At 39.8% G+C, this 22,076-nt stretch overlaps 7 protein-coding genes across 12 annotated transcripts; 5 read left to right on the top strand and 2 right to left on the bottom strand.

The window, feature by feature from the left end:
• Nucleotides 1–27: 27 nt before the first annotated feature.
• LOC117568085 (NF-kappa-B essential modulator) lies at nt 28–2,584 on the top strand. Of its 3 annotated transcripts, none has more exons than XM_034248463.2 (7): nt 28–167; nt 511–834; nt 903–1,005; nt 1,235–1,542; nt 1,689–1,826; nt 1,886–2,245; nt 2,316–2,584. In XM_034248463.2, the coding sequence occupies exons 2-7, from the start codon at nt 535–537 to the stop codon at nt 2,442–2,444; spliced, it is 1,338 nt and encodes a 445-aa protein (XP_034104354.1). In that variant the 5' UTR covers nt 28–167; nt 511–534; the 3' UTR covers nt 2,445–2,584. The 3 variants fall into 3 exon arrangements, with proteins under 3 accessions (XP_034104354.1, XP_034104353.1, XP_051861184.1); XM_034248462.2 differs by having other exon boundaries at nt 1,886–2,251; XM_052005224.1 differs by lacking the exon at nt 28–167 and adding an exon at nt 356–377 and having other exon boundaries at nt 1,886–2,251.
• LOC117568083 (uncharacterized) lies at nt 2,552–4,457 on the bottom strand. Of its 2 annotated transcripts, none has more exons than XM_034248460.2 (5): nt 3,651–4,457; nt 3,431–3,594; nt 3,258–3,367; nt 2,740–3,199; nt 2,552–2,682 (listed from the first exon to the last, which is right to left on the bottom strand). In XM_034248460.2, exons 1-5 carry the CDS (start codon nt 4,346–4,348, stop codon nt 2,594–2,596), a joined length of 1,521 nt encoding a protein of 506 aa, XP_034104351.1. In that variant the 5' UTR covers nt 4,349–4,457; the 3' UTR covers nt 2,552–2,593. The 2 variants fall into 2 exon arrangements, with proteins under 2 accessions (XP_034104351.1, XP_034104350.1); XM_034248459.2 differs by having other exon boundaries at nt 2,740–3,208; nt 3,651–4,456.
• Nucleotides 4,458–4,578: 121 nt separating this feature from the next.
• Nucleotides 4,579–6,467, top strand: LOC117568084 (tyrosine--tRNA ligase, mitochondrial). The gene is made up of 5 exons (XM_034248461.2): nt 4,579–4,972; nt 5,032–5,364; nt 5,420–5,994; nt 6,052–6,240; nt 6,296–6,467. Exons 1-5 carry the CDS (start codon nt 4,836–4,838, stop codon nt 6,454–6,456), a joined length of 1,395 nt encoding a protein of 464 aa, XP_034104352.1. The 5' UTR covers nt 4,579–4,835; the 3' UTR covers nt 6,457–6,467.
• Nucleotides 6,468–6,479: 12 nt separating this feature from the next.
• Nucleotides 6,480–7,443, bottom strand: LOC117568086 (uncharacterized). Its single transcript, XM_034248465.2, has one exon. It carries the CDS (start codon nt 7,349–7,351, stop codon nt 6,554–6,556), a length of 798 nt encoding a protein of 265 aa, XP_034104356.1. The 5' UTR covers nt 7,352–7,443; the 3' UTR covers nt 6,480–6,553.
• An 868-nt stretch (nt 7,444–8,311) lies between these two features.
• On the top strand, nt 8,312–8,823 carry LOC117568854 (larval cuticle protein 9). The gene is made up of 2 exons (XM_034249734.2): nt 8,312–8,420; nt 8,498–8,823. Exons 1-2 carry the CDS (start codon nt 8,409–8,411, stop codon nt 8,762–8,764), a joined length of 279 nt encoding a protein of 92 aa, XP_034105625.1. The 5' UTR covers nt 8,312–8,408; the 3' UTR covers nt 8,765–8,823.
• A 264-nt stretch (nt 8,824–9,087) lies between these two features.
• Nucleotides 9,088–13,778, top strand: LOC117568853 (histone-lysine N-methyltransferase eggless). The gene is made up of 8 exons (XM_034249733.2): nt 9,088–10,395; nt 10,464–10,581; nt 10,641–10,930; nt 10,989–11,241; nt 11,332–11,840; nt 11,903–12,643; nt 12,703–13,413; nt 13,479–13,778. Exons 1-8 carry the CDS (start codon nt 9,217–9,219, stop codon nt 13,683–13,685), a joined length of 4,008 nt encoding a protein of 1,335 aa, XP_034105624.1. The 5' UTR covers nt 9,088–9,216; the 3' UTR covers nt 13,686–13,778.
• A 371-nt stretch (nt 13,779–14,149) lies between these two features.
• On the top strand, nt 14,150–21,910 carry LOC117572576 (epidermal growth factor receptor substrate 15-like 1). Of its 3 annotated transcripts, XM_034255458.2 has the most exons (12): nt 14,150–14,605; nt 14,687–14,923; nt 14,994–15,769; nt 15,831–16,152; nt 16,215–16,304; nt 16,613–16,675; nt 16,850–17,047; nt 17,115–17,558; nt 17,624–17,812; nt 17,879–17,950; nt 20,318–20,882; nt 20,950–21,910. In XM_034255458.2, exons 1-12 carry the CDS (start codon nt 14,540–14,542, stop codon nt 21,753–21,755), a joined length of 3,828 nt encoding a protein of 1,275 aa, XP_034111349.1. In that variant the 5' UTR covers nt 14,150–14,539; the 3' UTR covers nt 21,756–21,910. The 3 variants fall into 3 exon arrangements, with proteins under 3 accessions (XP_034111349.1, XP_034111350.1, XP_034111351.1); XM_034255459.2 differs by lacking the exon at nt 16,613–16,675; XM_034255460.2 differs by lacking the exons at nt 20,318–20,882; nt 20,950–21,910 and adding an exon at nt 18,403–20,101.
• Nucleotides 21,911–22,076: the final 166 nt, after the last annotated feature.

The following is a 22,076-nucleotide window of genomic DNA, read 5'->3' as shown; positions in this document are numbered from 1 at the left end:
TCACACTCGCACACAGCTGTTTATATAAATGGTCTCACTTTAAAAATAGGTCATAAAATGCACAAAAATATAAATAACTGTTAGACCGCTAAGAAAACTAAAGAGCATATAACTCAATAGACGCGCAAGAATTATCAATCATTAGTGCAGATAAAACTACCGATAAGGTTTGTACATTCATAACACAAGTAATTTAAGTAAAATTTCATATGACGCAGCAGTCGGGGAAGCCTGGAAAAAGAACACATTGCTTGTATGAATCACTAAATAAATCAAAGAGATAAAACACATACATATACGGACCCAAATATACATGTATATATGTACAGAAACGGTCATTTCGATTTTGAAACACGCGAAGCAATTCAGCAGCACATGTGTGTTCATAGTTGTGTATTTATCGATTAATCACAAGATCCATTGTATATTTTTAAAATTCGGGGAATCCCCTGCTGAATACATATCATATGTAGGTTGAATTAACAACTTATTACGTTTGAATATTTTCAGTAATTGAAAGCAAGTCGAGGTATTATGGCGGAAGAGGATTCGTTCGTTATTTTAGGCAGTTCCCCTCTGCCGTCGCTCTACTCTCATGGAAATTCTCTTCTACACGATGCCCTGGAGTATGATGGAGATGGAAATGGAGAAACCGCAGTGGCTGCGACAGAGAATACAGCTGCTATTGCTGCTCCTGTCAATTTGAATCAACAAAACGAAATTGCGGAACTAACAAAATTAAATGAAAACAGCCTACCCACAACTTTGCCATCGGAGCAAAATTCATTGGCTGCCAGCTTCCTCTTAGGCGATGTTAATCCTGATGTGCTTAAGGTAAGCTAATTGATGCGTATGTATATATGTTACGTATTTTATACATTTTAATTTTTTATCTCTTACAGAACAGCGTATACTCACAATTTCCCAGCCTTTGCTCTATGCAAGCTTGTGCCGAGGATGTTGTAAAACTACAAACAATGATGACCGAATATGTGGCTCTAAAACGTATGTGCGTTTTATTCCTTTTTGTGCTATACAAAAGCCAAATCTGTTGTGATTTTAAACAATCAACAACTTTACTTTTAATATTTTCATAAGATTGTTTAATTTGCAACAATTTGTGCTTTTGTGTAGCACAGACTTGAATAATACTTTTCATACAATTGAACAGTTGATTTGTAAGACTTAAACGATATATGATAATATCCCATTTCATAAAAATCTTTACATGCAGAAACTTTGGATAAAGTTAATCATACGATGCAAGAATATTATAAAATTACCCAGAAGTGGCGAGAGGAAGCATCTGGAAGGGAAGAGGCATATAAACAAAAGCTACAGGAATGTCAATTGCAGATAGATAAATTAACTGAGGAAAACCGACAACTAAAAAAGGATGTTGAATGGAATTTGGAGCAAATGCGTCTGGTAGAGAGTATCAGACAAAAGGAACACGATGAACTTCGTCAAAGTGTGTCGGAAAAGTCTTCTTTAATAAGCAATATGCGTGTTGAAATTGATAAACTGCAACAACATCAAGTAGTAAGTGATACATTTCAATGAGTATGATTATTCAACTGTGCTTCTTATCACGCTTGAAAATAACAGATAACGAATAGCTTTACATTATATGTAGATATTCCTTTGTATTATGTTCGTATAAGCTCAAAGTGCAACTATATTTACAGCCGTCCTTCGAGTACGTTCCTGAAGCTACCACTACAGAATCTGAATATATTAAACGCGAGGAACATGAACTTCAAGTTAAGGATCTAAAACGACAGATGTCACAATTATTGGCCGAAAATCTTGAAATCAATGATATGGTATACATCATCGTATACAAAACAATTGAGTTTATCCCACTAATATATTTTCATTATAGAAAAAAACATATATTGATGAGATCAACTGTTTAAAGGTCAACCTGACAAGTGCAGAAGAACTTTTTAATGCAACGCGCGCCGATGTCAATAATTTAAAAGCTAAGGATCTTCAAAAAGATGAAGAAATTGCATATTTGAAGACACAAATCGATATTTATAGAAGAGATTTTGAAATGGAACGCGCTGATCGGGAAAAGAATGCCGGTGAGAAGGAGCAATATTTAGTGGATTTGCGAGCATTGCAAAGACGTAACCAAGAGCTCATCGAGGCTCTGGCTGAATCGCACAAAAATAGTAAATCTAGCTATACGCCGTCAACATCAGCTAGCACGAGCACTGTACGTGATGAGCAGAGACCGGTAAGGGTACGTGATGGCCGTTGTGGCTTGAATATATAGAGTGATTACAATTTAGAACTTACATTTGCAGGTGTTGGATCCAACAGGCGCAGCTGCAAAGACAGCGGATACAGAATTCCGTTGTCCGATCTGCTCAAAATCATTTAACGCATTAACTGTTCTGCAAAGTCATGTTAATGACTGCCTGGATAAAAATTAATCTTTCTTTTTGTTTGTGTATAATTATTTAATTTAATCAAAAATACTTAGATTTAATGAAACATAAACCACATCATTTGTGTGTTTTCATATATTTACAAATATGCGTATACATATACATATATACCCTTTTTGGTGGAATGCATTATTTTAAAGCTTGCTTTGAATGGGAGGCATTTCTAATGACCAAACTCGTCGGACATCCTGGCTCGCAACAAGATTGCTTAACACTTTTACATCTGAAATATATTAGTTAGTGAATTATTAGAAAATTTAACAACGTCTTTTGTACGAACCACTAGTCCTGGCAAATTCCTGCAGAGTTTGCCGGATATCAAAGGTCGGAATCGCAGTATTTATATTTGGATAGACGACATCCTCATGCTTAATATTGGACACACAAACTCCAAGGATGTTACCATTCTGGTCGAACATTGGGCCACCGCTTTGACCAGCCTGCACACTGCCATCGGACATTATTGCACCGTGATCGCACTTAATAATGCGACCTTGGAATATGGACGGATTAAAATCGTACTTAAAGTTGAAATTCACATAGTACGGAAAGCCAGCGTTGTACACGGTTTGTCCCAAAATAGCACGATTTCGAGCCAAACGAACACAATGGCGTTCAGGCACATCGTCAGGAGCAGTTAGCAGAGCTAAATCATAGGGTCGATTCTCATCGGGATTGCACCAAATAACATCAGAATGAAATTCCCGATCAATAGCTCGACAAAGCACTTTCGAGTTGGGCTGCAAGCACTAATTAAAAGGTTTGTTAATGAACAAATGCTATTTAGCTAATATTTACCTGTCCAACGACATGTGCACAAGTCAGAATAAAGCGTTTGTTATGCACTTTTATAAATGTGCCAGTGCCTTGTTGACCAGATGATTCAATGACTGCTATGGTTCGTTCCCCTTGAATTCAAAATATAAAAACTCAATTTATCTTTGTAAGAATGCATTTTAAAAGCGACTTACAAGCAAAATTGGATGGCTCTCGTGACATATTAAACATAGTGATTGGCGTGCCCAATTGCTCCATAAAATCACGCAACAGATAACCAAAATTGGCAGCCAAAGTCAGATTAACATTCTCTTGCTCCCGTTGGAATGATGTGCATATAATAACACCAATTAACCGACTGCAATAAACGAGTAATCTTTAGTTATGCAAATAATATATATCACCTGCACTTACAGTTTATTATTAAATACCGCTGAGCCCTCACAGCCCAATGGCAAGGCGTTGGATAAGCCAAATAGAGAGCTACCCATTACATTGGACACCTTGCCAATGCTAATGGTTTTGTAGAAATTTTCCAAACCAAAAGGCGAGCACATGACCAGCACATCGTCCAGAGTATGAATTGGCTGGAGGTAGCGCAAATAACTGGCGATGTGCTGCAGGAAACGCTTAAAAGATTCACGCTCTTTTAGAGCTCTCATGGTCAATACCAGAAAACTAGAGCGCAAGACATCTTGGCTATCCGAGTCGGCGTTCATCAAGATCTTGTGCAGATTTCGAGACACTTCTGCCGCACAAAAGACATACAAAGGCTGCGCCGTATAGCGGGTCAGTATGTGGGTCACTTGACCAGATTGCTGTGCACTTCGATCTGTTAGTGGACGACGCTGACGATCAAAGGTCACCAGATAATTTAATTTACGCAGCAGTTTGCCCTCGTCGCAGGTGTTATCCTGTACATCGACTAGCTTGCATTGTTGCAGGCTATGCAGAATTCGGTCGCCATCGCCATCAGGATGCACAAAAGGCTGCAAGATGCTGCCGGAGCTGATGATGATCTCGTTGTTGATTATAACTGCCGATTGTTTGACCGACTGTTTTGCAGTTTGATTGGTTATATCTAGCAATGCATGACGAATTTTCAGTAACATTATGAATAGCACATTTACTATGAGCTGCCATTACAGGCTAGAATTCACTTCAAACACAAAACATTTAACATGAACGAACGTTTCTTTGTTTTGATTAACAAAAAGCGATAAACAGTCAACATAACAACAGTGTTGCATTGAGCGATTAATGAGCAAGTGTTTTAAATATTCTTGTGATATGGTCACTCTAATGCAATAAGTAATTTACCGGGAATTAGTACCGTCAACATAGTTTAAGAATTACTACTTTAGAATTATAAGAGAATAGCTCTGCTTAACATAAATTTTATTGCAAAATTAATATTCTACATATGCTGTGATGTCATATCATGAAAACCATTTACTTGTACAACCTTGTATTTCAAAGCATGTATGGAACAGCTGACGGTCAGCTGTAGTCGCAAATACCAAAACATTCAACATAACCTTATCTTTGTTTGTTATTCTACTGTGAGCACAAATCCGGATCTTTGATTAGTTTTGCATAATGTTCGCCTTAAGAGTGAAACTATTGCGCCCGCTATTTAGCGGATGCAGTTACTCCAAGCGCACTTTTAGCCACAGAAATCTATTGGAGCTGTCTGACCGCGGCTTCTTTCAAAGCATTTTTCCAGACACTGCAGCGTAAGTTCACGCCAATAATAAATTAACTTAATCTTATATGAAAAACTCATGCAATACAGTCCAAAGATGAAGAATCTATTTAAAACTGCGCCCCAGAGCATATATGCCGGTTTCGATCCAACAGCGGACAGTTTACATGTTGGAAACTTGCTTGTGATTATGGGCTTATTGCACTGCCAGCGCGCCGGGCACAAACCGATAGCTTTGGTTGGTGGAGCCACCGGGCTAATTGGAGATCCAAGTGGACGTAAAACGGAGCGCAATCAGCTGGGCGAATCTGTGATAGAAACAAACCTGCAGGCCATCGAGCAACAGCTGCGAAAGGTGTTCAAAAATCACGAGGACTGTCTCTGGGATACAAAAAAATACAGCTCCAAGCTCGAGCCACTCAGGTCAGTACTTAAGTTTTCTAAATTGATATGGCAATGATTCGATATCTGATTTTAGAATTGTCAACAATGCAGATTGGTATGCGAATCTGAGCCTGATTGACTTTGTGGCGAACATGGGAAGACACTTTCGCATGGGATCGATGCTGTCGCGTTCCTCGGTTCAATCACGTCTGGAATCAGAGGATGGCATGAGCTTTACGGAGTTTACGTATCAAATCTTTCAGGCCTACGATTGGCTGCATTTGTTGCGCAAACACAACTGCTCATTTCAAATGGGCGGCTCCGATCAAATGGGCAATCTTATGACTGGTCACGAGTTGATAAGTCGCGTTGAACCTAAGCGCGAGGTGTTTGGAATGACACTGCCAATAGTTACCAATGAGGAGGGCGATAAGTTTGGCAAATCGGCAGGAAATGCTGTGTGGTTGGATGAAAATAAGACTTCACCATTTGCATTGTATCAATTCTTCATGCGCATGCCAGATTCCGAAGTGGAGAAACTGCTAAAGTTGTTCACCTTTATTCCGCTGCCTGAGGTGGAGCAATTGATGCGAGAACACTCCAAGGAACCGGAGAAACGCAAGGCTCAAACTCTTCTGGCGGAAGATGTCACTTTGCTTGTACATGGCGGTATGGAATGGTTTACAATCTTCATATCATTTATTTGCTTACAATGGTAATCCTTAGAGAACGGCTTAAAGCAAGCGGAACGAGTTACCAACGCTCTGTACAAGGGAAACGTCGATGGCCTCGCCGAGTTGAACGTGATGGAGATTAAGCAAACTTTTCAAGGTGCCACCATGGTAGACATACTTCCTGAGCCAGGCATGTCCATTCTGGAGTTGGCCATGAAGGCCAAGTGTTTTCCCACAGAAAGTAAGCTACTATTTATGAACTTGAGATTAATATAATCACTATCAATGAATTTCAGCCGATGCCGTACGTATTATTAACGCTGGAGGCTTTTATGTCAACCAGAAGAGAGTGCAGAACATTGCAGAAGTTATTACGACTGGCGTCCATGTCCTACGTAATGGAGTGTCCCTATTGCGTGTGGGTAAACGCAACTTTTATATTGTTCGCTGGCAATAGTGATAATCCATAACAAATTGTTGTTAAGTTACATTTATTTACAATCTAAGAGACTATTAAGAAAGTACATTGATGTAGACACTTGTACCTTCTCTATCTATTTTCCTCTGGGTGCTGGATTTTTACGCCAACGCTTGCGCGCGAGCAAATCTTTGGCCTTTTCTTTCTTCAAATCCTTGTCGTAGAATTTGCCACTCTTTGTGAATGTCTTCTGTTCGTTGCGCATCTCCGCGAGTTTGCGATTTTTTTGCTTTATGATGTTTTTCTTGTTTGCGGACTTCTTTTTGCCTGCCTCCGATATCTGAACCTTGATTTTGCGCCCCTGCAATTCGGTGTTGTGCAAGCGGAATCCTTGTTGGAAACTTTTCAGATCCTCCATCTCCACAAAGGCAAATCCGCCCCGTCGCTTTTTGGGTATTCTAATGGATTTTACAGCACCAGCAATCGCAAAGTGCGACTCCAAATCGTCCTTTGTCGTCTCAAAGTTGAGATTTGTAACGTAGAGTACGTGTCTGTTTAATTTCGAGGCACCACGCAATAGACTATTCAATTGATTAGTGGTTATATGTCCATCAGCATTGGTTTCTTCTTCCTCGTCCGCAGAGCCTTCGCTGCCATCTGCAACCTTTTGCTCCGCTTGTTTGGTGTCATCTACCTCATTGTCGTCATCTGGGTGGTCTTCGTTCTCGGCGTCACTGCTATCAGAATCGCTGGGGTTCTTGGCATCCTTGTCCACATATGTGCCTTCAAAGATCTCTTTACGTTTCTCGTCATCAAAGTTGCCCAGTAGATCAGCAGAATCATCGTTTACTGTTTTCCTCACTCTCTTCGGCTGTATATACAGTTCCACTTCATAGTCACTACCAGAATCGGACCCGCTCCCATCGCCGGCCATGATTTAACCGAAATAAAAACACAAGCAAATAACAAAGTTGACAAGTTGCTGACAGCACGTGTAACAATGAGTGTGACCGCAAACTAAATCTATAATATATACCAAAAGAACATAGCTGTCCAGTGTTGCCAACATCCGAGTTGCCAACATCCGAGTTGCCAACATCCGAGTTTTCTAAACGAAACAAATAGTTACAAAAATATGATAAAATAAATGTCCAAAATAAAATAGATTTTTAAACTAGCTGAAAGCCTAGCTGGTTTATACATGAAAATAGATTAATTGGAAACACATGTAGATTTTACTAGTAGTAGAATAGATTTGATATCAAATCAACTTCGATCGATTTTCTTTCATTTGAGCTTAAATTAACAATTTATTTAGATGTCTGCACATTGACACTAATTACACTAATTTTAACATATGCATATGTATAAGCAATGGATTTGATGTTTATTTTCGTTTTTAAGAACAGGATATATAGGTTGCAGTTGTTCCAGACATTGCACACTTATAAAAACCTGTTTCATTATCTGAATCTTATGCTAATTGTCCAAATTAGTTAATTATATGTTCAGAACATATTGGTCATTATTTGATTAATATTAAGTTCATTTTCATGTATAAAATATTTCATATCTTCACTGAATAGAAGAATGATAACTATTTCTTTAAGGCACATGTATCTAACTATATGCGATATTCAAATTGTCTACATTCGAGTTTATACTAAAACTTGTACTTTGATGTTTTATGATATTTAAAACTGCACTGATGAGACCAGCAAAAACTTGATTATCTGCAGATAAGCTAATTTGCAATATAATAAATTATAAACATTTAAACATGAGCACGCTCAAATGATTGTAAGGTACTCTCTTGCTTAAATTAAACAAAACTGTTCCAGATCAAGTTTGGTGAAATTTCCGTTACTCGTCGGGCCAGTTTGGAAATGTCATCAGATATCAGATTTGTAGCTAGTGACTATAAAAGCATAGCGCACTTGCATATCTCATTAGTTCTGTTTCGTTCTCAGATAACAACCAACTACCTCAACATGAAATTCGTGGTAAGAACAAATTGTGATAAATTATGCAAGTTTAGAATAACTTAAGAAATAAATATGTATGTACATATATTTTACAGATTGTTCTTGCTTGCCTTTTGGCCGTCGCCTGTGCTGTCGATGAGCGTTCTGCTGTTACCACTGAGGAGCGCGTCCAGGTTAATCCCGATGGCTTCAACTACAATGTTGAGACCTCCAACGGCATTGAACTGAACCAGCAAGGAAAGGTTGATGAGCACACAAACAGTGTCTCCGGCTCTTACAAATACACCGCTCCTGATGGCAGCCTCGTCGTGGTCACCTACACTGCCGATGAGAACGGTTACAAGGCCGACGTTAAGGTTTAAAATGCTTGAAAACAAAAACAAAAACAATTATCAATAAATTGCATGGAAAAAAACTAAAATTACTTTCTGAAGGCCATTTTTTCTTCGAAAAAAAAACATTTCTCTTTTGGTATTCTGTGAGGCTGTAATATTTTTCTACATTTTGTTAGTTTTTTAATTCGGTCGTTAATTGTTTAGATGAATTTTTCTTCAATTATAGTCAATAATATATTCTTTAATTAGTGAATTTAACAGGAGATTGAGAAACCGTCTCTCAAATATTTTGAGCATCATGCAACACACCCTGTTTCCTTACGATATTTCAGTGTTAGAAAATATACCATTTTAAGCCCAGTGAACAAAGTTTTCCAACACGTTTGCAGTCAATTGCTCTTGTTATTTTTCACGGAATTTTTTAAATTGTTAAATGTTGTGTTGCACGTCAAACGAATCTTAAACATTGCCAAATAAACATGGCCTCGGTGTCAACGGCAGCAATGGATTGTGCGGAGGAGACTGAACCGACGTCAATTGAGCAAGCAATAACAGACGTATCAGAAAAGTCGCTCGCGGAAGCATCGACCGGCTTTTTGCCACAAACAGACAAAAATACAACCACCGAGCTGAATCTCGATGAGCCAATGGATGCAAATATTGCAGACACCGCCACAGACATTGATGCATCTAAAACCAAAAGCGATCAAGATAATACGGAGTTTAAGGAATCCAACAGGATTGTGGCAAAAGCAGCAGATGGTGAGGAGAAAGATAAGTGCGGCCCTAGTGAGCTGACTTCGCTGACAAGTTCCAAGGATGACACTGGGTCCTCTATAGAAAAACTTGATGGCAATAAACCAACTGAAACAGATTTGGAAAGCAGTATTGAAGTCATCAGCAGTCCTATTCCCGACGATAATGACGCTTTGAAGGATACTAAGGATTCCAGTTATGATATGGATAATAGCACTACAAAAGAAGAAACCACTGACGAGCCGAAACCAATTGAAGTTGATTTGGACAGTAGCATTGAGATGATTGATAGTCCGGGATCTGTACCGGTCTTAGGTAAAGCAGATACAGAAGAGACTGTTTCAAAAAAAAAGGAACACGTGCTCGATAGTGACAGCAGCATTGAAATCATTAGCAGTCCTGGCAAAGAAGCTGCTTGTGAGTTGATTGACAAAGTTTCAATCACAGAAATGAGTGAAATTAAAGAAAAAGATAACAACCAATCAGAAGCGAAACCTGCATTCGATGCCAAAGTGGAGCAGCAGCCGGAAATAGTTGAGTGCGAGGACATTGCCAAGGATATCGATGACGTAAAAGTCAAAGTCGTCGATGATACAAGTGCTCAAGAAAATTTACTAACTGTAGAGCTCGAAAAAACTGAAAAGATGGAAGATGAGCCTATTAAAGATGAAATTAAGACGGAAGATACAGAAGACAAGCTGACAACAAAAGACATTGACCTTCCGGAGGATAACGAGATCTACTACAAAAAGGATTGCCTCAATTGCAACTGCCAGAAGATGCACAAGCAATATGTCCTAGCCAGCCTGGCAGCACTGAACTACTACAGAGTGCCCAGAAAGGCACACAAACGACAATACATCTGCATGAGTTGCCACGACACGGCAATGGATGTTTACGAGGTGAGTGTTCCTTTGGTTCCTCAGTTCTGCTCTGGAATACAAGCTAATCTTCAACACTATTTTTATAGGACTATGCCGGTCACTTGTTAGCAAAGCAACCCTTGCTGCTGCGTGACTTTAAGCAAGATCATGCCGAGTATGTGGCACTGGACAGCAGTGATGAAGAGGAAAGCGAGGATGTACCGAGTAAGTGTAGAGAATCCTGCATATTTGAGCTTTCTAGATGCTTTAATTCTCGATTGCAGAAAAAGCTGAATTTTCAGCTAACGATTTGCAGTTGATTGAAAATGAGTTGGAGGATGCCATCAAGACGGTTGTGTCTAAGGTGAACTTGGAAGATCAAATGACTTGGTCGAAGACTATACTGCAATCAAAGACCGAGCGTATGGGCCGCGAACTGGAGTTGGCCAACGAAGAACTGAGTAATCTGCAGCATATGGCTGATAAAATGCACTTTGCTCTATACAATCACTGCCAAGTGGTGCATAAACATATGCCGCCACTTGATCTATATCAAAACCTGAGTGATTATGTGGTAAGTGCAATTGCATATTATCTTGTAATATGATTAACTGGTGATTATATTTTCGCAGCAAGTGCCACCAGCTGGAGAGATAGAAAGGCCACCCATTCAAATCAATGAGACCTATTACGCGGTTAAGAATAAGGCCATTGCCAGCTGGGTGTCGGTCAAAGTAATTGAATTTACAGAGAGCACAACAGTTGGTGGCAATTTAGTGAAAAGCTACAAAATCAAATATCTCAATACGCCATATCAAATGGTCAAAACAGTAACAGCCAAGCATTTGGCCTACTTTGAACCGCCTCCAGTGAGATTAACCATTGGTAAAAATAATATTGCTATCACATGGCAAAAAATCCTGTTCTCTTCACTATATTATATTCTTATTCTAATTTTGTTCTAATATATTGTAGGCACTCGTGTGATAGCCTATTTTAATGGCAACACATTGACTCGTGGCAAGGAGAAAGATGTTGTGCCCAGCGCTTTCTATCCAGGAATTATTGCTGAGCCGTTGAAGCAAGCAAATAGATTCAGATACTTGATCTTCTACGATGATGGCTATACGCAGTATGTGCAGCACAATGATGTGCGTTTGGTGTGCATGGCATCGGAACGGGTGTGGGAGGATGTGCATCCTGGCTCGCGAGATTTCATACAAAAATATGTGGAAAAGTATTCAGTGGATCGACCAATGGTGCAGTGCATGCGTGGCCAGAATATGAACACGGAATCGAATGGCACATGGTTGTATGCTCGCGTCATTGATGTAGATTGCAGTCTGGTGCAGATGCAGTTTGACGATGACAAGAACCACACGGAGTGGATCTATCGTGGATCCTTGCGATTGGGTCCCGTCTTTAAGGAAACACAAAATGCACTGAATAGTGCCAACGCTATGCAACAGCATCGTTTGCCACGCGTAAGCAATACATTTAATATATCATTTGTAACTTACAAAATCTAAATGCAACGCCTTTTTAGCGAACTGAACCATTTATTCGATACACCAAAGAAATGGAGACAAGCACTCGGCAGGTGAATCAGCAAATGCGTGCTATAGCACGAAAAAGCAGCTCTGCTCCACAAAATGTCAACACTTCGTCGACATCGGCGGTGGCAACGGCATCGGCAAACGCAGCATCAAGTAGGAGCACAGTGCGACATTTGAATAACTCCACCATCTATGTCGATGATGAGAATCGACCTAAGGGACATGTTGTGTACTTTACAACAAAACGCAACCTTCCACCCAAGGTGTACACTCATCACGAATGCTCACCTTCGTGTAAATTCAATGTTGCATATTGTCTAGATAGCTACAGTCCATTGTCCAAGCCACTGCTATGTGGCTGGGAGCGTTTGAAATTCAAACAGAAGACTAAAACTAACATTGTCTATCGCGGTCCGTGTGGAAAGACTTTACGAAATTTGGCCGAGGTCCACATCTATTTACGAGCTACAGAAAATGTGCTAAATGTCGAAAACTTTGACTTTACGCCTGAATTGAGCTGCTTGGCAGAATATTCTATTGACCCGACAATAGTTAAGGAGGCGGATATCTCAAAGGGTCAAGAAAAAATGGCTATTCCATTAGTCAATTATTATGATAACTCGCTGCCTCCGCCATGTACTTACGCCAAACAGCGTATACCTACAGAGGGAGTGCACTTGAATTTGGACGAGGAGTTCCTAGTGGGCTGTGACTGTGAAGATGATTGCTCGGTAAGTAGCTCCACATATCCCCATGTAAACGCCTATTGATTAAGCTTATTCGTTTGCAGGATAAATCAAAGTGTTCTTGCTGGCAGCTGACTGTCGCCGGCGTTAGGTACTGTAATCCCAACAAACCCATCGAGGAGATTGGCTATCAGTACAAGCGCCTGCACGAGCATGTGCCAACGGGAATCTATGAATGCAATTCGCGCTGCAAGTGCCAAAAGAACTGTTTGAATCGTGTCGTGCAGCATTCGCTGGAAATGAAGTTGCAGGTGTTTAAGACATCGAATCGTGGCTGGGGTTTGCGTTGCGTTAATGATATACCGCGAGGTGCTTTCATATGCATCTATGCAGGACACATGCTAACCGAAACGATGGCCAACGAGGGGGGACTAGATGCGGGAGATGAATATTTTGCAGATTTGGATTATATTGAGGTGGCCGAACAATTGAAGGAGGGCTACGAATCTGAAGTGGATCATTCAGCAACGGAGGAGGAGGAAGATATCTATGCACCCGATCCTGAAGACGATGATGAGTTCAAGCCTAATAAGTATTACCAGCCGCGTAAGAAGGATAAATTGCGTGCTTCGCGCAATCAGTCAAATCAAGCTAATGAATTAGATTCGCAAGAGCGGGCTGTAATTAATTTCAATCCTAATGCAGATCTAGATGAGACAGTGCGTGAAAATTCGGTGCGGCGGCTGTTTGGCAAAGACGAAGCGCCCTACATAATGGATGCCAAGACAACCGGTAACTTGGGACGCTACTTTAATGTGAGTGCGAAATGCATAACCAAACCACGACCAAGTATTATTGATCAAAATTCATCTCTTTGCAGCACTCGTGTGCACCCAACTTGTTTGTCCAAAACGTATTCGTGGACACACATGATCTGCGTTTTCCATGGGTTGCATTCTTTTCGGCCAACTATATACGGTCTGGCACTGAACTGACATGGAACTACAACTACGAGGTGGGAGTGGTGCCTGGCAAGGTGTTGTACTGTCAATGCGGCGCCTCGAATTGTCGAATACGTTTACTTTAGATTATGTATTATCTAGCTGTAGCTGTATGCTGCAATTAATTGGCATGCATCAATTATAATCGAATTCCTAATACACATTTGAATGAAAATAGATTTTTTAATTTTACGTTTTCTACAATTTCAAAGAAAGTTTTTTTTACGAAAAATAAAGTTATCTTTAAAAGATGTCTAAAATACAGCAAGGTTCGACAATTCTCACCTAGTGCCACTTTACATCTCATATATTTATTTTTTCTGTCTATCAGTTAATAATTTAATTTAAAAATAAATAATTTTATTTTCCTAATAATAAAGATAATTAATTTAAATATTTGTTGACCTCCAATGAACACATTTAAAACTTGCATGGGCGGTATATTACAAACTCGGAAATCCAATGATTCTCAAACTGTGAGCACGCAGCCCTGCCCGCAGTGCTGATAAACAAGCAGCGTAGAGTAATTGACACATTGCTCAACACTAGTTAGAGGCCGATGCTGAAAAAGGCAGAACCAAATTAAAATTTCGTGAGTGTAATTAAATTCCCAGCCGTAATGTGCTGCACTGCAAAACTATAACAATAATTAAAGAACGTACAAAGTACGTGTGCAACTCGCGGCACTTGTGAATTTTATCGGTGGGTGGGCAAAAAGCCACAAACTAAAACGCTTGCTACGACAAGCGAGTTCCGCCCTCGCCTCTCTCATCATCACAAGCCACTCCACCAATAAGAGAGTAGAAAAAATCGATTTTGTGTGATAGTGATAACAGAGCTTACGCTTGCTTACGACGAGTCATTTGTTGGCTGAGACGAGACTGACTCTGTTTTTGCATTTGCACTACGCGACATAAGCGACACAACAAACGGAGGAAGCATGAATTTGGATTTTGTTCGAGTGTGCGGCAAGCACAATCTCATCTATGAGGCATACTACAAACAGGTAACATGGAGGAATGCGGTCGACCCCCCGCTCCGCCCCCTAATATTGATTTTTACGCGTTTTTGTGGCAAATTGTTGTAGATTGACCCAAAGGGTACGGGCGCCATTGAAGCCATGACGGCGGCCAAGTTCTTGAAGAAATCTGGTCTCAGTGATGTGGTGCTCAGTCGTATATGGGATCTATCCGACCCCAATGGCAAGGGATTTCTCGATAAGCCAGGTTTCTTTGTCGCCCTCAAGCTAGTCTCATTGTCGCAGGCGGGCCAGGTGGCTAACATGAACAACATCTACATGGACACAGTGCAACCACCAAAAGTGGTAAGTTACATAGCAAACGCTAACGATTACACAACAACCTAACTGATTTTTTCGTTTTTCATGGACACAGGGTGATATTCCTAAAGCAATACCATCTCGCATGCCAGTCGCTCCTGTTGCTGCAGCTGGAGGCGGAGCCTCTGGTGGCGATTGGACAATTAGTGTGATTGATCGTCTCAAGTATGAGCAACTATTTGAATCGCTGAATCCACACAATGGCATGCTGCCGGGCAATAAGGTTAAGGGTGTGCTTATGGACTCCAAGCTGCCCATGAATATATTGGGTACCATTTGGGATCTGGCCGATCAAGATAAGGATGGCAATTTGGATAAGCACGAGTTTATTGTGGCCATGCATCTCGTCTATCAGACACTCCAGAAGCGTACAGTACCCAGTGTGCTGCCACCCGAGCTTCGTAAGGCGCCCAAGCCGGCAATGCCACCGCCACCAAATGTGGCAGCAGCTGGACATGGTGCTGCTATGCCACGGGCACCTAGTGGCGAGGGATTCGGTGATGGTGGCTTCGTTGCCAATTTTCCCAAAGATATTGCCCCACCGGCAGCTATACCGCCGTTGCCCGTCGCTGTGCCGCCCATGACGCGCATACCGCCGGTGGGTGCGGTCAGCTCACAGCCGCTGATACAAACTGATCCGCTGATACCAATTGGAGCACCGCCATCGGTGACAGCGAACGCCGATTGGGTTGTTAGCTCCAGCGAATTGCTGCGTTTTGAGGAAATCTTTCGGCAATCTGATTTGGATAAGGATGGGCTAGTGTCTGGGCTGGAGGTGAAAGACATATTCATTAAATCGGGTATACCACAGCGTAGTCTGGCAGATATCTGGTAAGTCGCTTCACTCCAAATGAAATCGGACTATAATATCATCTTTCATCCCATCGAAAAGGGCACTTTGCGATACCAATCAATCGGGTAAGCTAACTGTGGAACAGTTTGCTTTGGCCATGTGGCTTGTGGAGCGTAAGCAACGTGGTGTGGATCCACCTCAAGTTCTCACCGCCAACATGGTGCCGCCATCAATGCGTGCGATAGTCTCTGGTGTCGATGTGCAGCAGCAGGAGCCGAAGCCAACATATTCGAACCCGGAACTGGAAATGATATCCAAGGAAATCGAGGAACTGGCTCGTGAGCGACGAGCTCTGGAAACGGAAATTGCACAAAAAGAGGCCGATGTTCGTATCAAGAACGGCGAAGTGCGCAGCCTTCAGGTAAAATAAAATTTTATTAATTATTTCAAATATGTGATTAAATTTATTTGCAATCTTTGTAGAGCGAATTGGATACATTGACGGCAACTTTAAAGCAATTGGAGAATCAACGTGGCGAGGCACAGAAACGTTTGGATGATCTGCAGGCTCAAGTAGTTATCTTTGAATGCACTGATCAATGCTTGCTTTGCGTGCATTTATTTTTTTTTTTTGTTGGGTTTAACTGTTATTCTTATATATGATCGGTTGATCCTTTACTTAACTGCTTGCATTTCGCGTTTAACTATTACTTTTTTAAAATGATATTTTGACTGATTGGTTTAATTTGAATATGATTTCCCTTTCTTTATTATGTTTCGCCATTGTTAACCCACAATTGGTTTATCTACCAATTCAATATCAAATATTACTCATACTAAAATGGTGAATGCACTTTAAATACTTATCACAATACCATAAGGTTACCCAAAATCTGGCCGTGCTGGCCAATGTAAGTCATGATATAACCTACACCAATGCTCAGGTTTGTTTTATTTTTTTATCCTTTCTTCACATTTTGTTTGTACCTTTGTTCCGTAGTATGTTTTGTATGTTTCGTTATGTGTTTGTTATGTGTTCTGTATGTTTATTGTTAATTGTGCTAAATATTTCTGATTATGATATGTCATTAAACTGTATTTCTATGTTCTTGTTAAAGGTCAATAAGATACGCGATCAGTGTCACAAGCAAGAGGAGACGATCAATGAGCAGGAAGGTGAACTGAATGCTAAACGCTCGGAACTGCAAAAGCTCAAGGATGAAGAGTCAGCGCTGCAAAAGGAATACGATAATAACAATAATGAGTTGTCAAAGCTCACTAAGCATCTGCAAAACACACAGTTACAGATCAGTTCGGTTCGTATTCAAATAAATATAGAAAATATTAGAATTCTTCTGACGTGTTTTCCATCCCATATTATAGGTGCGGTCGATGGTTACACAATTGATGGAAACACAGCGTCAAATGACTGATGCACTGCTCATTTGTCGTGCTGCCATGGAAAATCAAAATGCTGAGCTGGTCTCGGAATATCAGCTAAAGATCGAGCCGGACTTTGATGATGCCCGCAAAACACTGGAAAAGGAGGTTGAAATACCTAAAGACGATCCATTTGATGAGAACAACAGTGGTGCCGCCAATAAGGCAACCAATGGCTTTGATAATGATCCATTCAGTGGACAGGGCAGCAAGCCCACGCCTGCCATTAAGACCGGATTTGATGATAGCTTCAACATGAGTTCCGGCTTTGACAGCGGTTTCGATGCATTTGGCCAAAGTGGTGCAAGTGGCTTTGGCCAGACGACACGCGATCCATTTGGTGCTGATGCATTTGCTGCCAACAAACCAAGTGCTATAACGCCTGAGGTAGTTGCTATTAGAATAGATTTTTTTATCATTTAATACAACATATTACTTAATATGTTTTGCAGCCTGGTAAGGATGATTTCGGCAGTGATCCGTTTGCGGCTTTGCATGCGCCAACAGGCCAAGGTCAGGTGCTTAGTCCCAATACAAATCGATCTGGTCCACCGCCCAGACCAGAGTCACCTAGTCCAGCATTGCCGCCAAAGAAATCAAAGGTGCCGCCACCCAGACCAGCTCCACCACGTGCGTCACAGGTAAGCAACCATGCAATGCGAATACAAATTGATTAAACAATTGCTAATGCTCGGCATCTTTAATAGCCATCGAGCGGCTTCGGCTCCAGCGCTGCTGGCGGCGGAGGATTTGCTGATTTTGATGACTTCGACAATAAGGTTGGTAGCAAGTTTAATGTACGTTGGGATCGGTGGTAATGCATGCACACCGACCACACCGCAATGACAATATTCTAAACCTTTGTATCACCGATTGTACAGTTTTATAATTTTGCATTAACTTGGCATTGCAATACTAGTACTTAACGATAACATATTATTATTACTTTTCGATATTATGTAGTATCGTTATTAATTGTTATCACTAACCTCCATTAAGTTATGTAGTTGGTTGAACCCTTGTGTTAATCTCTAGTCACATACTAAACAAAAATAAACAAACCAGTTTCATGCACATGCCATTTGGTACGTAGAACTTTTGATTTACTCTTGATTTTTTGGCTTGATGTTGTTGTTTTTGGCCAAATGTGGTCTTTGTTCCCACTTGCCCTAAATGCTGCCCGTACGAGACTAACTATTTGCTTTCATCTCTTGCAATTCTCTATTTTCAGTGAACATCTTAATAATTATCATACATATATATTTCTATAAATGCATAGATATATGCACATACTTACATATATGCAGATACATATATATGTATGTATGTGTGTATACATAATATGACTAATTTAATATAATATTGATATGGTACTAACACACAATACACTCAAAAACAAAAACACACAGTCGAAAGTTGAGCCTAGCAGCAGAAGAACAAATTTTAAGCGTACAAATTCAATTGCATACATATATATTACAATATAAACACAACATATATCATAGATGATTCGGCATCGTAATGCACACAGGCCGTTAGCATACTCGCAGTTTCATGCCTAATTAGATAAATGTACTAAATTTAAATCAATTGAATTGTCAAGAATCCCCCAGACAAAAACGTTATGTCGTGTTTAATGTAGTCCAAAGATGAAAAACCAAAATCGAGAAAGAAAAACAAAAATACAAAACACAAAAAAAAAAAAATAAAGCAGCAGAAAGAAAGTCATGTTTTTGGAAATGTTGTGCAATATTTTGAATTATTATAAATATAATTATGAGCATTATTCAATTAATTGATAATTTCATTTCGAGCACAAGCGTCGACCAAATCACATTATATATACTTGTATTATGCATTTCAAAACTATTTATGTGCACCACGCTGAATCGTTTTAGTTTGGATTGCATTCCAAGGAGATGTGAAGCTAGTCCCATGAATGATAGAATGAAATATAAACTCAAATAAGGAATTTAAATGCAAATTGTTGTTGTTTCTGCATATGATACTAATGTTTATATCAATTATACACAAAAAGCTAATACATCTACATATACAACAAAAGAAATATGACCACATATACATACATACATATATACTTACTGTCATACTAAAATGCAACTATAGTAAAAATAGTTCGAATTTCAGTGACTTTGTAACTTCCATGAATGCTTTACTGTTTATTGAATCATTTCCCAAATGTGGAAGTTACATTTAACTTATATTGCTTTTCACATAGAGCTAAACATATGTATGAATCCAACTGTTAATACATTATATAGAGAGACACGATGCCATCGACTAGAGAGTAGGAGCAACAATTCGAAATTGATTCAATAACGTTTGTTTACCTAGATACAGATACTCGATAATTGTTCATTGACGATCGATAATCGTTTAGTCGGCGATCGATTAATAATCTAGTTCCCTATTACAAATACACACAAAAGCGTATCTTGAATTAATTAATTTATTTGTATGTTATGGAATTTTTTGATGAAAGTGAATATCAAATATTAAATGAAAGGAAAAGAAAGGAGGAAAGGAAGGACATTCGCGAACTCGTAATTACTTAATAACAATAATACATACCACGAAAACTGTTCAGATACCGAAACAAAAAGCTTCCCGTACATTGATTTTAGTGTTTATTACATACATACATACATACTTACTAATGTAACGAAACACACATATTTGATGAACAAAAGTTTTTGCATTAATTAAACAAGAAATATCTATGTTCGACATCATTAATATTAATAATAATAATAATAACGCATATAACAAGTGAGTTATGATAAACAAAGTATAACCATAACGAAAATAAAGAAACATTTTTGTCGCATCCGGTTATATCATGATTGTTTTATGCAGGGCTCTTTCCCACAGCCGCCCCGCCCCGCCCGCTCTCCCCTCTCTTCTCTTTTTCTTCGTATGTACAAAGCTACATTTAATAATTAATCTGTTTTGCTTTTCCCTTATAAGATTACGATAACGGTGATTGGTTATATTGCCTCACTCTTTGGTATATAATTTATAATTTATTCCTTTAGTTCTTTGAAATTAATTTGATTTATGTTTTTTTTATTCCTTTCACACACATTTTTGATTTTCTCTTGGCTCATTTCAACAATTCAACACAGCTACAAAACATTCCAATTAAAAACCAAATCACAACCACAACTACAACACCTATCCCATCGATAAGCTCAACGCTGCTCGATAGCTTCTCGCTGTTTGACGATCCTCTGAGCAAGAATCTAAGACAGAGCCCAAGTATAGCAGCTAGCACCACCACACCGACATCAGCATTGTCATCGACACAGCCACAGGCACAGCCACTGCACTCACCATCCACTCTGCTACTGACATCATCTATAGCGACATTGACATCCGCATCAGCAACGGCAGCCACCGCAAGTAATCCACATTTGTCGCGTTCCAATACACCGCTGCAGACACAGCAAGACACAGCTCCATCTGCTGGCCTCTTTGATGCCTTTGGCAGCGGCAGTGTCGTGGACAAGAAGGCACCAACTCCTGTGCCAGTGGTAGCTGCTGTTCAAGGCCCCACGGACTTCAAGGATGATCCATTCAAGGATTATCGTTATGAGGATCCATTCAATATTAAAGATCCATTTGCCGATGAAGATACTTCAGTTACGGGAAGTAGCAAAAAGAACTTTTCGGAGGACTTTAGCTCAGAGGGTGAGACTTTGTCACAGTCATACTTAAAATTATAAATCATATCTTTCTAATTGTATTCGCTTTGCAGATGAGTTGCCTTCGAAGACGAAATCAAAGGCAGCCACTCCGCTCAATAACGAATTGCTGCAACAATTCGATGCCTTCAACTTGAATGCCAGCCCGGCGCCATCGCATCATTCAACTGCATCGAATCCAAAGCAATCTCAACAGGCACTGGATGCATTTGCCGATTTTGATGATTTCGTAATGGTGGATAAACCGGCAACTGGGAATGCCAGCGAATTAACTCTAACGGCGCCGTCGCCAGACTCGAGAACAACACTGACTTCGAATAACAATGCAAATGCAAATAATAAACTCAATGATTCCTTCTTCAATGCATTTAATGACAACTTCAATGACAACCAACTGGACCCGATGAAAACTGATAATAACAAAACCAAAGGCTTACTCAACGAACCAACTAACCCCAAGCTGCAGGCATCGACAGCAGCTTTCGATGCGTTCGCTGTGAGCAGCAGCGGCTCAACGACAACGACAACAACGGAGTCGAAGCTTTTTGATGCCTTCAACGATAACTTTGACGATAGCTTCAGCAATAACAAGCCCGCAAACTCAGCCACCGCATTGGATAATAATTTTGCTAAATTTGATGCCTTCGATGCGCACAATTTCTCAAGTGACTTTGGCCAGGCATTCGATGACAGCAATGCGAATAAAAGTAAACAACATAATGGAAACGTTTTCAGTAAAGTAAACAAGGAATTATCGCAAGGCAAGAAAACGGATAAGTTTGCTTCAGACTACTCGAAACCCGAGAGTTACGACGCTGATCTGGAGGAAGCATTAAAGCGAAGCATGATGGACAATTAAAAAGAAACAGAAAAGAACAGAAATACAACACAACAAATGAAATAGTAACAAAACAAAAAAAAAAAGAAAACGAACACAAATAAATGTGATGATGCATACAATCGAACAATCTCTAACAATGACAGGCATATCCGTATATCCGATATTCTGCTATAAAACTAAACAAATTACTAAGAAGTACTCCTTTTAAGTAATTTCCAGAAATGTAAAATAATTATTTTTTTAAAATTTTGTTTTTGCTCAAAAGTTATTGTATGGTCATTGTATTTTACATACAAATGAATTCCATAGTGCATACTCGGCGGATATATTGTTTTGCAA

Source organism: Drosophila albomicans, chromosome 3 (assembly GCF_009650485.2).
Source record: "Drosophila albomicans strain 15112-1751.03 chromosome 3, ASM965048v2, whole genome shotgun sequence".
In the NCBI taxonomy this organism is placed as follows: domain Eukaryota; kingdom Metazoa; phylum Arthropoda; class Insecta; order Diptera; family Drosophilidae; genus Drosophila; species Drosophila albomicans.
This window is presented reverse-complemented; position numbering and strand designations above follow the sequence as displayed.

Excerpts from the sequence above, each read along its gene's own strand:
- LOC117568085 (XM_034248462.2), top strand. The coding sequence starts at position 535 with ATGGCGGAAGAGGATTCGTTCGTTATTTTAGGCAGTTCCCCTCTGCCG. Across the intron at positions 835-902 it reads TTAATCCTGATGTGCTTAAG|AACAGCGTATACTCACAATT; the intron begins GTAAGCTAATTG and ends TATCTCTTACAG. Across the intron at positions 2,252-2,315 it reads ATGAGCAGAGACCGGTAAGG|GTGTTGGATCCAACAGGCGC; the intron begins GTACGTGATGGC and ends TTACATTTGCAG.
- LOC117568083 (XM_034248459.2), bottom strand. The coding sequence starts at position 4,348 with ATGTTACTGAAAATTCGTCATGCATTGCTAGATATAACCAATCAAACT. Across the intron at positions 3,595-3,650 it reads GCGGTATTTAATAATAAACT|TCGGTTAATTGGTGTTATTA; the intron begins GTAAGTGCAGGT and ends CGTTTATTGCAG. Across the intron at positions 2,683-2,739 it reads GGAATTTGCCAGGACTAGTG|ATGTAAAAGTGTTAAGCAAT; the intron begins GTTCGTACAAAA and ends AATATATTTCAG.
- LOC117568084 (XM_034248461.2), top strand. The coding sequence starts at position 4,836 with ATGTTCGCCTTAAGAGTGAAACTATTGCGCCCGCTATTTAGCGGATGC. Across the intron at positions 4,973-5,031 it reads ATTTTTCCAGACACTGCAGC|TCCAAAGATGAAGAATCTAT; the intron begins GTAAGTTCACGC and ends CATGCAATACAG. Across the intron at positions 5,365-5,419 it reads TCCAAGCTCGAGCCACTCAG|AATTGTCAACAATGCAGATT; the intron begins GTCAGTACTTAA and ends ATCTGATTTTAG.
- LOC117568086 (XM_034248465.2), bottom strand. The coding sequence starts at position 7,351 with ATGGCCGGCGATGGGAGCGGGTCCGATTCTGGTAGTGACTATGAAGTG.
- LOC117568853 (XM_034249733.2), top strand. The coding sequence starts at position 9,217 with ATGGCCTCGGTGTCAACGGCAGCAATGGATTGTGCGGAGGAGACTGAA. Across the intron at positions 12,644-12,702 it reads ACTGTGAAGATGATTGCTCG|GATAAATCAAAGTGTTCTTG; the intron begins GTAAGTAGCTCC and ends ATTCGTTTGCAG. Across the intron at positions 13,414-13,478 it reads ACTTGGGACGCTACTTTAAT|CACTCGTGTGCACCCAACTT; the intron begins GTGAGTGCGAAA and ends ATCTCTTTGCAG.
- LOC117572576 (XM_034255458.2), top strand. The coding sequence starts at position 14,540 with ATGAATTTGGATTTTGTTCGAGTGTGCGGCAAGCACAATCTCATCTAT. Across the intron at positions 16,153-16,214 it reads GCGAAGTGCGCAGCCTTCAG|AGCGAATTGGATACATTGAC; the intron begins GTAAAATAAAAT and ends CAATCTTTGTAG. Across the intron at positions 17,048-17,114 it reads CACAGTTACAGATCAGTTCG|GTGCGGTCGATGGTTACACA; the intron begins GTTCGTATTCAA and ends CCCATATTATAG.